The sequence below is a fragment of the Callithrix jacchus genome, chromosome 14, assembly GCF_049354715.1.
Source record: "Callithrix jacchus isolate 240 chromosome 14, calJac240_pri, whole genome shotgun sequence".
NCBI classification, from domain to species: domain Eukaryota; kingdom Metazoa; phylum Chordata; class Mammalia; order Primates; family Cebidae; genus Callithrix; species Callithrix jacchus.
The window spans coordinates 104346567-104361400 of NC_133515.1; the positions used below are offsets into that span (position 1 = coordinate 104346567).

Below are 14834 nucleotides of genomic sequence, written 5' to 3' on the forward strand. Positions count from 1 at the left end.
TTCAGCCTCCCAAAGTGCTGGGATTATAGGCATGAGCCACTGCACCTGGCCAGATGTAAGAAAATTTTTTTTTTTTTTGAGACGGCGTTTCGCTGTTGTTACCCAGACTGGAGTGCAATGGCATGATCTTGGCTCACTGCAACCTCCGCCTTCTGGGTTCAGGTGATTCTCCTGCCTCAGCCTCCCAAGTAACTGGGACTACAGGCGTGCACCACCATGCCCAGCTAATTTTTGTATTTTTAGTAGAGACGGGGTTTCACCTTGTTAACCAGGATGGTCTCGATCTCTTGACCTCACGATCCACCCGCTTCCGCCTCCCAAAGTGCTGGGATTATAGACATGAGCCACCGCGCCCGGCCAAGAAAATTTTTAAGAGCTACTAATTATCCTTCCATGCATGTTGGTATTATTATATATCTCAAATTCATACTTTCCCTTTTTTTTTTTTTTTCTTTTTCTTTTTTGAGACAAAGTCTTGCTGTGTCGCTTAGGCTGGAGTGCAGTGACATGATCTCGGCTCACTATAACGTCCGCCTCCCAGTTTCAAGCAATTCTCGTGCCTTAGCCTCAGAATAACAGGGATTACAGGTGTGCGCCACCATGCCTGGCTAATTTTTGTATTTTTAGTAGAGACAGCATTTCATCCTGTTGGCCAGGCTGGTCTTGAACTCCTGACCTCAAGTGATCCACTGCCTCGACCTTCTAAAGTGCTGGGATTACAGGCATGAGCCACTGCACCTGGCCAGAAGAGCTATATTTCTTAAGAATATTTTGATGTTCCTTCTCCTCAGCTCTAAATGTCATTTGAAATGTAACAAAATCTTATAATGCTGGTTTTAATCTGTCTTCTTTTCATCTTTCATTTTAAAACGTAAGTATTTTGAGAGAATAGTAAAAAGTTCATCAAATGGGAAAAATGCATTCGGTATAGCTTTGCTTTTAAGAGTTCTTTTGCATTTAATTAATTAGAAACTTAGCATTTTTAGTTTAAAAACAGATCACTTTAGGCCAGGCGTGGTGGCTCAAGCCTGTAATCCCAGCACTTTGAGAGGCTGAGGCGGGTGGATCACGAGGTCAAGAGATCGAGACCATCCTGGTCAACATGGTGAAACCCCATCTCTACTAAAAATACAAAAAATTAGCTGGGCATGGTGGCACATGCCTGTAATCCCAGCTGCTCAGGAGGCTGAGGCAGGAGAACTGCCTGAATCCAGGAGGCGGAGGTTGCGGTGAGCCGAGATCGCGCCATTGCACTCCAGCCTGGGTAACAAGAGCGAAACTCCGTCTCAAAAACAAACAGACAAACAAACAAACAAACAAAAATAAAAACAGATCACTTTTAAAAAATTCCTATTTGTGATGAAGTTGGGCGGACAATCCGCCAGCCTCTGCAGTAAGAGCCTAAGTGCAGGTGGCGGTCTTTTTCGTGGGGGCTGCAGGTGCTCAGGCGCACGTGCTGCACATAGCCCCTCATACTTCAGCTGTCTGTTAAGTCCCTGGCTTTCTGGGCTGTTACTTTTGTTTTTTTAAATTTCATTTTGTCAGTTCCCAAAGTATGAGTCTTAGTTGGCTTTCCTTTTTCCTCTGGATCTGATCAGAGTGGTCCTCAGGGTGTATTCTGCATCTCTGAGGCCCTAACCTAATTCATAGGTTCTGATGGTTTTTTGGGCTTTTGGTCTTTCTGAATTCTTGGAAGAATTACCCAGATGATTGCCCAGGAAGTGCCTGTACTATCTGCTTTGTTGGCTTTGAGTTTGGAGGATTTTGAGGGCTTTTTTAAGGAACATTCGTGATCTTAGACCAGAACTTTCTCCGCTCTTTTTTGGGCAATTCAAACTAATTGACATTAAAACCATATTTATCTTTAATACTATAAATGCATATGGTTTTATTCTTAAAAATTCATAAAATATTGGTAAAGTAGATGTTACTTATCCTTGACCTGGCTTTCATGCAACCTAAGCTAAAGACTGCTACCAATTTGGACGTATCTTTTAGTCTCTTTCACTTCTGCATAGTTTCCATCATGTGGATTATTAGAACTTTTGACACCTTTTTGTCATTGTTATTCCATGCTAATATAATTTCCTTTCCCCTTCCTTCCTTTTTCAGTGGAAACTTGAGATGCACGGGAGGTAGCTGTGTGAATTTCACTGTTAGTCGTGAGTTAGGACTTGGCCCTGCTCTTCATTGGGCACACACCATCTTGTCTGTGCTCTAACACTGCTCTTTTTTGCCGTGGGCACTCAGTCCATCCTAGTGTCAGACTTCTCATAATGAGTTACAAATGCAAGAGCTGGCAGAAGTTTTCAACATCACTTCTTGAAATCATTGTACTGTAATTGCTACAATAAATTTTATTTTGGCAATTTTTTTGTTTCTTATGACTAAAGACTTCCTCTTGACTAACACCCGTGTTACTCGGTTTTGCTTGACTCGCTTACCTTGTTTATCTTTCTCATCACCTTTTCCCACACCCACCTCCTTAGCATCTTCTTCTTTTACTTTCCTTCTCTTAATTTTTAAAAAATGGAACCCTCTTCCCTCGACACTTAAAATGGCAATGGTGTAGCCCTAACTATGTGGTAACTAAAACATGTATTTGTAAGATTTCATTTTGTATTTTATATCCATTGTCTTGCTTGATCCTTGATCCCCCTGGAAACCTTGCATTGTCGTCCTCATTCTCCATGTTGGTCATCTCTCTCCTCTGATTTCTTTTTTTTTTTTTTTTTTTGAGGCGGAGTCTCACTCTTGCCCAGGCTGGAGTGCAATGGCACTGTCTTGCTAACTACAACCTCCGCTCCTGGGTTCAAGTGATTCTTTTGCCTCGGCCTCCCAGGTAGCTGGGATTACAAGTGCATGCCACTATGCCTGGCTAATTTTTGTATTTTTAGTAGAGATGGAATTTCACCATGTTGTTCAGGCTGGTCTTGAACTCCTGACCTCAGGTAATCCACACACCTCTGCCTCCCAAAGTGCTGATATTACAGGTGCAAGCCACTGTGCCCGACCGTCCTCTTTTTCTTTCAATACAAGTTAAGCTGGGTATACTTCACAGATTATGAGAGGTTTTTTCTAAGTTGATACATAATTAAACTTCATCTGTTCCTGCCATGTTGACATTATCTTTAAATATTGTAATTTTGGGGGTGGGCAGGTGACTTCTCCCTAGGCCTCAGTTTCTTCATCTCTAAAATGGGAATTTTTGATAAATTGATAAGATAAATTCTCTAAGATTTTTTAAAATTTAAATTTTGTATTTGAATTAGGCTGTTTCTTTACATAGGTGTAGATGGTTGAGTTACGTCTCCAGTTTATTTGACATTGCCAAAAGTTGTTCTTTAAATTTTAACAGTTCATTTTTGCTTGCTATTTTTAGGGAAAAATATTTACTTCCTTGGAGCCAGAGCATGACCTTAATGATGTTTGTCTCTACCCCAACTCAGGTATGCATTCTGTAATGGACATTCAGAGAGGCAAAGAAACGCTGGACTTCTGTAGGCTTTAAACCCATTTTATTTCTTAAGATAGAATTTGGCTTTGTCAGCCCACTTCTTGGCTATTTAACTTACTTAGAGGAGTTAAGAGCAGGAAGTGGTGTGGATGATTCAGAAAATGGCATGTTGAGTGACTCAGTGCTCAGCCCGCCCAGCTATCAGTGGAAACTGGTAACAGCACAAGGTAGGAGGCAGGTGAAATGCTATTTTAGTGTGCTCTTTAGCTCTTTTATGTGATTAGTAATAGTGGGTGGAAATTGAGGGCAGAGATTTGAGAAAGCTAGATTGCCTGATAATACACAGATGGCTCATGAAGCCTTGGATTTTGTAAATTCTAAGTTGTATGCTCTTCAGCAGTTTACACATTAGATTTCAAAATTCAATGCATCCAAGGCAAATCTGTGAAGAATTTTGGAGTATGGGAGAAAAATGAAAATAGTTCCTTCTCTGAGGACAGGTATACCCAAATCATCCTGATAGAAGGAAGTGAGGCAGAGCATGAGAAATCCTGTGACATGTGTGCAAAGAGCACTTTGACACCATGCTGGGGAGAGATCACTTTCTCCCCGATCTCCCGAGAGCAGAGCATCGAGAAGATTTTGCTTTAGTTGAGCTGGAGTGCCGAGTAACATTTGTTTAGGTGAAGTTGGCGGGGCTGAGGTGATTCCCACGGGAGAGCAGTGTAAGACGAGCAAAAGGGATGAGCATGAAGAGCTCGGCTGGGTTGGGGAGGAGTGTCCTGTGCCTGAGCTGTGGTGGTTCTGGGAAGGCTGAAGTGGGAGGCAGAGGGTGGCGGGTGGTGGAGGGCTGGGCTTGATGTGCTGAATAGCTTGAGCTCCACATGGCAGCCAGAGAGGGCTTGTTCCAACTGTGCTTTCAGAGGCAGGTCTACCCACCGTGCAGCAGACTGGTTTTGAACAAAAGTGATTGGAAGTGACTGATAGTCTGAGCTCAGATGGGGAGCACAGGCAGGAGAGCAAGTCTGGAAAGATGATGGCTCCTTTTTCTAATGTGTGAGGATTAGGAGGTGATGGGTCAGTGGCAGTATCTGGTAGAGGGTCTCAAACCTGCTGTCCATCAAAACCTGCTGCACACTTTTGAAGGTACAACTTCCTTGGCCTTGTCCCAGGTGTACTGACTCATAGTTCCATGGAGAGGGCTCAGAAACATGTTTTTGTTTGTTTGTTTGTTTGTTTTGAGACAGAGACTTGCTCCGTCAGCCAGGTTGGAGGGTAGTGGCATGATCTCCACTCATTGCAACCTCTGCCTCCTGGGTTCAAGCGATTCTAATATTTCAGCCTCCCAAGTAGATGGGATACCGGTACCCACCACCACCACCCCTGGCTAATTTCTGTATTTTTAGTAGAAATGTGATTTTACCATGTTGGCCAGGCTGGTCTTGAATTCCTAACCTCAAGTAATCCGCCTGCCTCCATTTCCCAAAATGCTGGGATTACAGGTGTGTGCCACTATGCCCAGCCAGAAACGTGTGTTTAAATTTATCTATTTACTGAGACAGAGTTTTGCTTTTGTTGCCCAGGCTGGAGTGCAGCAGCACGATCTTGGCTCATTGCAACCTCCACCTCCTGGGTTCAAGCAATTCTCCTGCTTCAGCCTCCTGAGTTAAGTGGGATTATAGGCATCTGCCACCACACCCAGCACATTTTTGTATTTTTACTAGAGATGGGGTTTCACCATGTTAGCCAGGCTGGTCTTGATCTCCTGACCTCAGGTGATCTGCCCGCTTGGCCTCCCAAAGTGCTGGTATTACAGGCATGAGCTGCTATGCCCAGCCTCAGAAATGAGTATTTTTCATGTACTTCCCACTGGATTCTTAGGCACCAAGCCCTGAACTGATCTGCAGACTTGCATTTGGGAGGCATGTCTGGTGTCCCATAGAAAATGTGGTCCCAGGAATAGCAGGTCTGTAGATAGAAAGTTTTGCGATTATCCCAGAAGTGGTAGGGATGAATGAGATTACTGATGGGGAAAGCTAGGAGTGAGATAAGACATGAGTAGGAGCTGGTTCATTTGGGAGAATGAAGGGGAGGAGCCAGCTAAGAAACTGGGCAGGAATGGACAGCATGACAGTGCCAGGCCCCACAGTTTTTGAAGTATGGGAGAGATTCAGTGGGCATTGCTCAGCAGCCAGTGAGGATTACAGAAGTTGGGACAGGAAGGAAAGAGCTGAGATTGGTTGAATGCTGCTGTTACCAATCTGGATGATGGATGCTGTGATACAGACTTACCATTTAACCTTTCATAACTGTGTAGTCAGTGGTCCATGGCTTTTTTTTTCTTTCTTCTTTCTTTCTGTCTCTTTTTTCCTTACCTCTTAAGGAGGTCAGAAAAATTGGGTAATTTGTTCAGACTTGGTCACCCAGCTGGCGTGTGGCAGAGCCTCAGTTAAAGCCCAGCCTTCCTGATTCTGGACCCCATGCTGTTTCTACTTACACAGTGCTCTCCCAGGAAAGATGAGAAACCCTATACCTTATAACTTGCATTTCATCTGTGATAGTTGAGAGAACTTTATTATAATTATGGGAGTAAAGTGAAATTCTGGTGAGTTCAAGAATAGATTGCAGTTGAGGATGCTGGGTCCTAGTTAGGGTATTGAAATGACCTACACTGGGGTCTGGGCTAAGTGGGTGAGTGAGTAAACCAGGTTGAGCTGAGGTTGGGCCAAGGGTGACGAGCAGGGGTAGCGTGATGCAGGGAGTGACAGTTTGAAGGGCACAGAGAGTGGGGAGAGTGTGTGTACACCTTGGGCTGTACAGTTTGGTAGCCAGTAGCCACTCACTGGCATTGACATTCACTGTGGGTATAAAATGTACATTGGATTTAAAAGACAATCTATGAAAAAAAGTGTGTAAAATAGATCATTAATAATTTTATATTAATTACATGTTGAAAATATTTTAGACATTAAAATTAATTTTACCTTTTTTTTAATATGGCTACTAAAAATGTTTAAATCACATGTGGCTCACAGCTCTTTCCATTGGACAGTGCTGGTCTAAACTGGGAGAGCTTCAACTCTTTAGGATGTGGACAAGGTACAAGGCATTAATAGTGCTTGTGCCTGGCTCAGTGGAGCAGGAATTATTGAGGCTGGTAGGCTGCCTCAGTTTTTCTATTGTAAACAAGAATGTAGAAGCCCAAAGAGACACCTGCTGAAATAAGTGCCAATGTGTTGGCCTCCCCAGGCTGCTGTGCCTAACCAGCTTCTCCACGAGGCAGAGCTGGAGGTTGGACCCTTCTATGGTCAACTTGATTTCTAAGGTCAATTTTTGTGATCTTTCCCCCACCTTTAATGGGTGTAAAGATTTATTAACCCACAAAGGGTGTGATTACTTGGCAAAGAAGCCTCTTTCTGAGAAATACTCAGGCTCATCTCAAACTATTGAGGAACCCATTCTTGAAATTCCATGACTGATGACAGTTGTTGGAATCACAAGGACAAGGAGAGGAAGGAAGCTGATGTTAGCAGGGAATGTTGTTACCCAGATGACTGCTAAGGAAGAGGCTTCAGATGGATTGAGAGGGTGTTGATAATTCAACCACACGTCTCTGGAATACTGCTTTTATTTTTTTAGAGACAGGGTTTCACTTTGTCGCCTAAGCTGGAGTGTAGTGGCACAATGGTAGCTCACTGCAGCCTTGAACCCCTGGGCTCACGTGATCCTGCCTAGGCCTCCTGTATAGCTCAGACTATAGGTGCACACCATCACACAGGGATCTTCTCTGGGTCTCGTAGTAAAATTTTTAATGATTGCATTGTCATTTAAAATGACACAAAAATGGTCAAATAAGCATGCTTTTTAATGAAATGTAAAAGTGTTTCTCTCTGGGAAGAACACCTAGAACACTTAGTTAATGAAGATTATTATGGCCTAGTGCAGTGGCTCACGTGTATAATCCCAGAACTTTGAGAAACTGAGGCAGAAGGATCACTGGAGGCCAGGAGTTCAGGACCAGCCTTGTCAACTTAGCAAGACCTTATCTCTACTAAAAATTAAAAACAAAAAATTAGCAGGAGGCAGTGGCACTGAGTTCAGAATGGGTTTTACATTTTTAAATCATTGGGGAAAAAAAAAATCAGAATAATAATATTTTATGGCCTGTAGCCACAGCTACTAGGGAGGCTGAGGCAGGAGAATCACTTGAACCCTAGAGTCAGAGGTTTCGGTGAGCTAAGAACGTGCCATTGCACTCCAGCCTGGGCGACAAGAGTGAAACTGTCTCAAAAAAAAAAAAAAAATTAGCAGGAGCCAGTGGCACATGCCTCTAGTCCTGGCTACTTGGAGAGCTGAAGCAGGAGGGTCACTTGAGCCCAGGAGTTTGTGAGTTTACAGTGAGCTGTGATCTCTAACTAACTGGATCCAGCCTGGGTGACAGAGCAAGACTTAAAAAAACAATTATGTTTATAACATTTTAGTAATAGAAGCATTTATAGCACAGTGATTTCAGTAATTACTTATTAAAGTAATATTTATGAAAAATGTTTGACAGTTTGGTCCGAAAACATTCTTAATGTGTAGTATTTTTAAAAATCTATTTGGTAAACTGACCTATAGGCCAAATCCAGTCCTCCACCTGGTAATTTGCAGCCTTTGAGTTCAGAATGGGTTTTACATTTTTAAATCATTGGGGAAAAAAAAAATCAGAATAATAATATTTTATGGCTTGGAAATTCAAATTTTTGTGACTGAAATCCAGATTTCAGTGTCTTTCATCATAAAGTTTGATGTGAACACAGCCACCCTTATTCGTTTAGACATTGTCCATGCGGCTTTTGCAGCACTGTGCAGAGGTGGGTAGTTTTAACAGTGACCAGGTGGCCTGCAAAGCCTAAAGTATTTACTGCCTGGCCCTTTACAGAGACAATTTGCTGACTCCTAGTCCATATTACTAATAGAAACAAAAAAGGTCACTTTATCCGCAGTATTTAATTATGAAAAATTTCAGGCCAGGCGCGGTGGATCATGCCTGTTATCCTAGCACTTTGGGAGGTCAAGGTGTGCAGATCACTTTAGGTCAGGAGTTCGAGACCAGTCTGGCCAACATGGTGAAACCCCATCTCTACTAAAAATACAAAATTAGCCAAGCGTAGTGGCACACGCCTGTAATCTCAGCTACTCAGGAGGCTTAGGCAGGAGAATTGCTTGAACCCAGCAGGCAGAGGTTGCAATGAGCCAAGATCATGCCACTATACTGCAGCCTGGGGGACAGAGCAAGACTCCATCGCAAAAAAAAAAAAAAATTTTTTTTTTCAAACATACAGAAAAGTTGAAAAAGTGGTAGAGTAAACATCTTTATAGCCTCTCCTCAATGTTTGTTATTGTTGATCTTCACCATAATTGCTTTATTTATCTCTGTGCTTCTGTGGTGGTTCTGGTTTCTTTGTGGAATCACTCGAAAGCCAGCTGCAGACATGGTGGCACTCACCTGCGCTGAGTGTGGTATTGATCTCCTGAAATTCACAGAAATTTATTAGGTCCCTTATCGTGCCTAATAAAAATGGCAGTCCTTTTCTAATATTATCTTACATCCAGTCCATTTTCAGGTTTTCCTAATTGTTCCTGAAACACCTTTTTTAGTTAGGTTTGTTTGTTTTTGAACTAGAATATAATTGAAGTTGTATGTGACATTTAGCTTTGTATATCTTTATATATCTTTTGTATTTCTAGTTTCTTTCAATCCAGAATAGTCTCCTACATCTTTTTCTTGTCTTCTCCATGATACTGACTTTTCAAAGATCAGGCCAGTGATCGCATAGAATATCCCTCATCTTTATTTATGTGATTCTTTCTTTGCTTATGATGTTGTTTAGATTGATTCTCTACCCTGTGTTTTTTCTAAAATAGAAGTTAAGTCTAAAAACTTAATTAAGCTTAGATTAAATTTAGGGCAAGAGTGATGTGCAGGCTGCTAGGTCTCCATATCAGATTGTATCACAGCAGATCATCGCAGTATCCCAGAGAGGTAAGGTTGATCCCATTGTTCAGTGATGTCTTCATTACAAAGTATGGTTTCTTACAAACTGACGATTTTAAGCATGATGTTTTGGACAAAGGAATGACTGTTACTATCTAATAACTCCCAAGAGGTTAATCAAGAGTAGGAAAGGTAGCCAAATCATTTATTTTGTAAGAGAGCAAGCAGAGCAGGACCAGTACGTGCCCCTTCTGTATGGCTCGGATCTGAGTATGGCAGATTCATGTGCTGTGCTTTTCCTTGCTTTCCCACACCTTTTCCTCCAGCTCTGCCCTTTGTGTCTTGTGCTTAATCATTGTGGGCTTAATCATATTTTAGAAAAGCTTAAACTGTCTTTTTTCTTTTCACTTACTCATTTTGGAGTAATTGAAGCATAATCATGATATGGTTTTGTAATATTTTTTTATACCAAGACTGCTCAGTATGTTGGGAAATAGTTCTGCCTTCCTGCCTCGTTGTTGCTCATCCGGCCACCTATGCAGCACCTGTGCAGTGAGCAGCTGCTCCATGCAGGTCAAGGCACTTGGAGAGACAGCACAGCTCTGTGACTTGGGTGTGCATCAGATTCATGACACGGGGAACTTGTAAATCTTATGTGTGTCTGAGTCCCACTCCAGACCTGTGGAATCAGGATTAGTGGTTTCAGAACCACTGGTAGAGGGAAAAGAAGGTGGGCACTGGGCTCAAGAAAGATCCAATTCAGGCTTTAATAGTGGTGGAAATTATCCAACATCAGCATTTACACCTGCCTTATAGGGCTATTGGAAACTGCCTCTGTTGGTCAAGGTGAAAGAGCCTTTTATTCCCTGTGCATGCCTTCTAAATACATGGGAAACTGTTGGGGTCATCTGTAAATATCTTTGGTGCCTCGTATAGTAAACTCAAATGGCCATACTTTTATCTGAGGTTCTATATAGGGCAGGAGCGTCCCTGCCAATCCCCTTTGGCACAGTTCTGTGTGCACAGCCTGTCTCCTCTGAGCTCTTCAAGGCAGTGACTGATACCATATGTTTTCATGCAGTGCTTCCCAACATGTTTGGTGAAGAACCAGGATTTTGGTTTTTTTGTTTTGAAGTTTCTCATCTACTGCACATTGATATGTCTGTAAAATACAATACAAATGAATGACTAGGAAAACGATCACACATTTGCGTGTCACTGCAGTGTTAATTGCAGGTTTCTAAATGCTGCTTTCCAGTTTCTGCATGTATTTCCTGGCTGGTAACAGTGCGCAGTCTGGACCTGGGGACACACTTGGAGCGGTTGTCTAGCACTATTTCTGATTCTGTGTTGTGAGCTTCGGTGAGCCCTGTGGTCCCCAGAGCACATCAGATGAGTACTGACTCGTGCATGTTTCTGGGGCACTATTTTGTCAGATTCCCTTTGATTATATTATTACAGTATACAGTATGCTATACACTATAAGTACTGGTTCATGTTGGAAATATGTTCTTTTGACTCTAGGTGCTGATATCTTTTTCTTCCTTTAAAAATGTGTAGTTTTATTTGGAAACAATAATCAACATTAAAATAAATTTAAAGGAAAAAAGTCCTCAATGCCACAATCTCTTCACAAGTACTATCACTGTCTTCAGTGGTGAATCATATTCATCCTGTGTTCATATGTTTTCAGTTGTCCTCACACGGTACTTATGATTATCTTTTGCTTTCAGTTTGACATTATATTAAACACCTTTCGCGTTGCCATGTGGAGTTTATACTGACTTTTTTTTAATGGTTTCTTATTTCATCATGTAAGAGGCGTTTACATTCTCTCTTAGTTGATGAAGTGTCAGCCCCTGTGTTACGGGGTTTGGAGTTGGAAGTCTGTCAGCAGCTCTACTTACTAGCTATGTGGTGGCCCTGAGCAAGGGAGGTAACTTGCAGAGGATGTGACATGCCTGGCCTGCTGCTCATGCTCTTCTCTTCTCCTGCCTTGATCATCTTAATTTCTGCTGAACAAAGTCTTTTTTACACTGGTTTATTTTTCTGTTTCTGCTTGTTAGAAGCTGCTGATACTCTTTGGACTTTGAAGTTCTTTTTCTCATTCATAATTGCTTTCAGCCCTGACGAGCTCCTCACATTAGTGTGGTAGTAGACCTGCCTGTGTCATTAGCCATATGTGGCTATGTGAGATCCTCCTCCATTTTAGAAAACAATCTAGCTGTGACCAGTCTGAGTTTTTTTGTGTAATTGAATTAGAGCCCTTTCTGTGGTTTGGTAGGTGGTGGTGTATTTCCTTGTGGGATGTTCACTGTTGAATGTTCAGGGTTGAGCCAGTAGAGAAGGCTTAGGAGAGGTCTTTAGTAGGAACCTTCCTTTTGGCTGTAAAGATGTGGCTTCTATCTCCAGAACTTCTTTAATTATGTTCAAGAGCTCCTGGAGCTCTTTTGGCAGTGCTGCAGTGGAGACCTGGAAAGCACAATCAGTAGAGGCTGTTTCTGTCCATCATGACCTCGGAGAACATTGTTTGCACGGCCAGAAAAAGTGCTGAGATGGAAGAGTCTACAGGGGTTACAAGCTATGAAAAACAGCACGGATTTTGTTTTGGTTTAATTTAGACATTATTCTTGCGTTCTTAGACTTCATTAGGTGCTTTTTCGATGTTTTTACGGGTGTGTGTGTGTATTTTTGGTGACCTATTGGTCCCAGTTCAAGGCTAGCTCACACTAGCCCTGTTATGGGCAAGATGTAGTTTTGATAAGATAACATTGAGTTCCTTGAGTGGCAATTCACTCTATTCACTCAACATTTCATTTCTGTAACAGAGTCAAATATCATCACATTTACAAACGTTTGTGTTTAACAAAAGGAAAGGCAGCAAAAAATATTTTTAAAAATAGAATCTAATCATTACCCTTACATTTGGTATATTAATTTATCATTATGTGATCTGATCATCTAAATGTCTTCCCTCTGTGGATTCCTCTTATATCTTACAAATAGATTTTTTAAATGAATTGTGATTTGGCCGATCTATAGAAGCCTTTATTTAAAAACAGGACTCTTGAGTTTGACTTTAGTTTTAACATTCCCTCACTCATGACTGGGACGTCAGTCACTTTCAGCTTTATTTTTCTGATCAATAAGATAGGGCTGATGATATTTCCTAATTTGGAGGGTTGTTGCATGCTCGCTAAGGAAATCTGTGTGAAAGTGCCTGGAATATGATGAAGGACTGGCCAAAGACTTTCTGCTTTCAGTTTTATTTAAAGTGCAGCTATCGGGAACAGGGGTTCTAGGGAGTTTTGGCATTTGCTTATTGCTGTGTTGGAGCTGCTTCAAAACACTTGGGGAAGGAGTATGTTGCAAAAATGGCACAGAAAAGGGAACAAACTGAGACATTTGAATACATTGATACCAAGGAGTTTAGTACCAAACAATAATGTATTTATAGGTTGCTGCTGGGGTTATAGAGAATCCTTTACTGAATGCCAGAAAGTTATCCCTTTCTTCAGGTTTGCTTGCTTATGTGCTGATCCCAGGGAGACTCAGTGATTGCCCACCCTGTTGCTTCAGTCTGTTAGAATCCTTGGTGAGGGAATGACTATGCTGTGGTCGGGGCTTTTGGGTCCCTCTAGGCCTTTCTGGTATAGATGATGACAAAATATAGTCACTTGGTTTTGCTGTCAGTTTAATGCAAAAGTTAGGAATTTGGTATGACATTTTGTGGGAAATACTTGATTTTGTTCACTGACTAACAGAAGTTCCTCAGGCATTTCAGAATGGAAAACAAATAGAAAAGGACACTTTCTTTTTCCCATGCATTGACCTTTTTCATCGTGTTGCTTTTCAGGCATGCTTCTTACGGCCAATGAAACCCCCAAGATGGGCATCTATTACATTCCGGTAAGTAATACATAGAGGAGTTTCAGAAAAAAATAGGACGAGCAAAGATACTTTTTATTACTTATTTCATTTTTTGAGACGGAGTCTGACTGTCACCCAGGCTGGAGTGCACTGCTGCAACCTCGGCTTACTGCAGTCTCCACCTCCTGGGTTCAAGTGATTCTTCAACTTCAGCCTCTTATAGCTGGATTACAGCTCCGTGCCACCACACCTGGCTAATTTTTATATTTTTAGTAGAGATTGGGTTTCACTCTGTTGGCCAGGCTGGTCTCAAACTCCTGACTTCAAGTGATCCTCCCACCTGGGCCTCCCAAAGTGCTGGGATTACAGGCATGAGCCACCGTGCCCAACCACAGATAGTTTTTCAATTGGATGTATTGAAGAACTTGGGTCTACAGGTGGCTGTGTACATAAGACACAGTAGACTCACTTCTAGGTTGAGATTGCTTTCTGGAGCCAGTCAGTTCGTGCTCATACATTCTTTTATGGGAACTGTTTAACATTATGTTAAAATAGACATTAGAAATTAGTATTTATTCTTCTGATTTACATTTATTTTTTGTTTCCAAGTATTTCGGAATCTTATACTCTCAGCTATTAGTGATCCAAAGGTCTAATTCTAAAAAGTCTTTTACTCTTCAAGTCATCTCACTATAGTTTATTTCTTTTAAATGTAAGTTACATAGGCGGGTGGATCACGAGGTCAAGAGATCGAGACCATCCTGGTCAACATGGTGAAACCCCGTCTCTAATTTTTGTAAAAATACAAAAAATTAGCTGGGCATGGTGGCGCGTGCCTGTAATCCCAGCTACTCAGGAGGCTGAGGCAGGAGAATTGCCTGAACCCAGGAGGCGGAGGTTGTGGTGAGCTGAGATCGCGCCATTGCATTCCAGCCTGGGTAACAAGAGCAAAACTCCGTCTCAAAAAAAAGAAATTATCATAGATCATCCTGATCAGGGATGGCATGTAGTTTGCAAAAAAAAATCTTTTCCCCCCTCCTTAAATAATTCTTAAACAGCCAGAAGCTCCGTACCCTTCCCTTAAAGTTTATAGTAGAAATGAAACATAAGGAAATATGATCTCATAAACAGAAAAGCACATAGTATAAAGTTGGCATTAGGTTACTTTATACTCAGCAGACATTTCCCTTATCTGAGATTTGAGAAGAGGGTCGAGTGAGGGGTACTGAAGATCAGAATTTGAGGGAGGTGAACTCTCCATAACCAGTATCAGCCTCCTGGTATAAAAATTCTTCCTGTCTACCATGATTCTTTTAAAATTGCTCAGCTATGTATTTTCAAAAAAAAGCATGCTGCTTGCTGTTGACGGTGCAGTTTCGGAATACTAATGTGTAGTTGGAAGCACTTTGAGATATTTCATTCGGTTTGTAGTGAAATGAAGGCTCTTCAAACAGGAAGCATTTTGGTTTTCCTAAGTTTTCCTTTTCCCCTGGACTCTCACAGATGCTTTGTTCATATTCCTATCAA

The 14834-nt window shown here is 41.7% G+C and overlaps 1 protein-coding gene across 2 annotated transcripts in view; it reads left to right on the forward strand.

The window, feature by feature from the left end:
- NOL10 (nucleolar protein 10) overlaps positions 1 to 14834 on the forward strand; it is a 119047-nt gene that overhangs the window by 36246 nt on the left and 67967 nt on the right. For both annotated transcript variants that reach the window (XM_002758034.7, XM_008981135.5), the window contains 2 exons: positions 3383 to 3449; positions 13294 to 13346. In XM_002758034.7, the coding sequence (XP_002758080.3) occupies positions 3383 to 3449; positions 13294 to 13346 (120 nt within the window). The remainder of the gene's footprint in view (positions 1 to 3382; positions 3450 to 13293; positions 13347 to 14834) is intronic.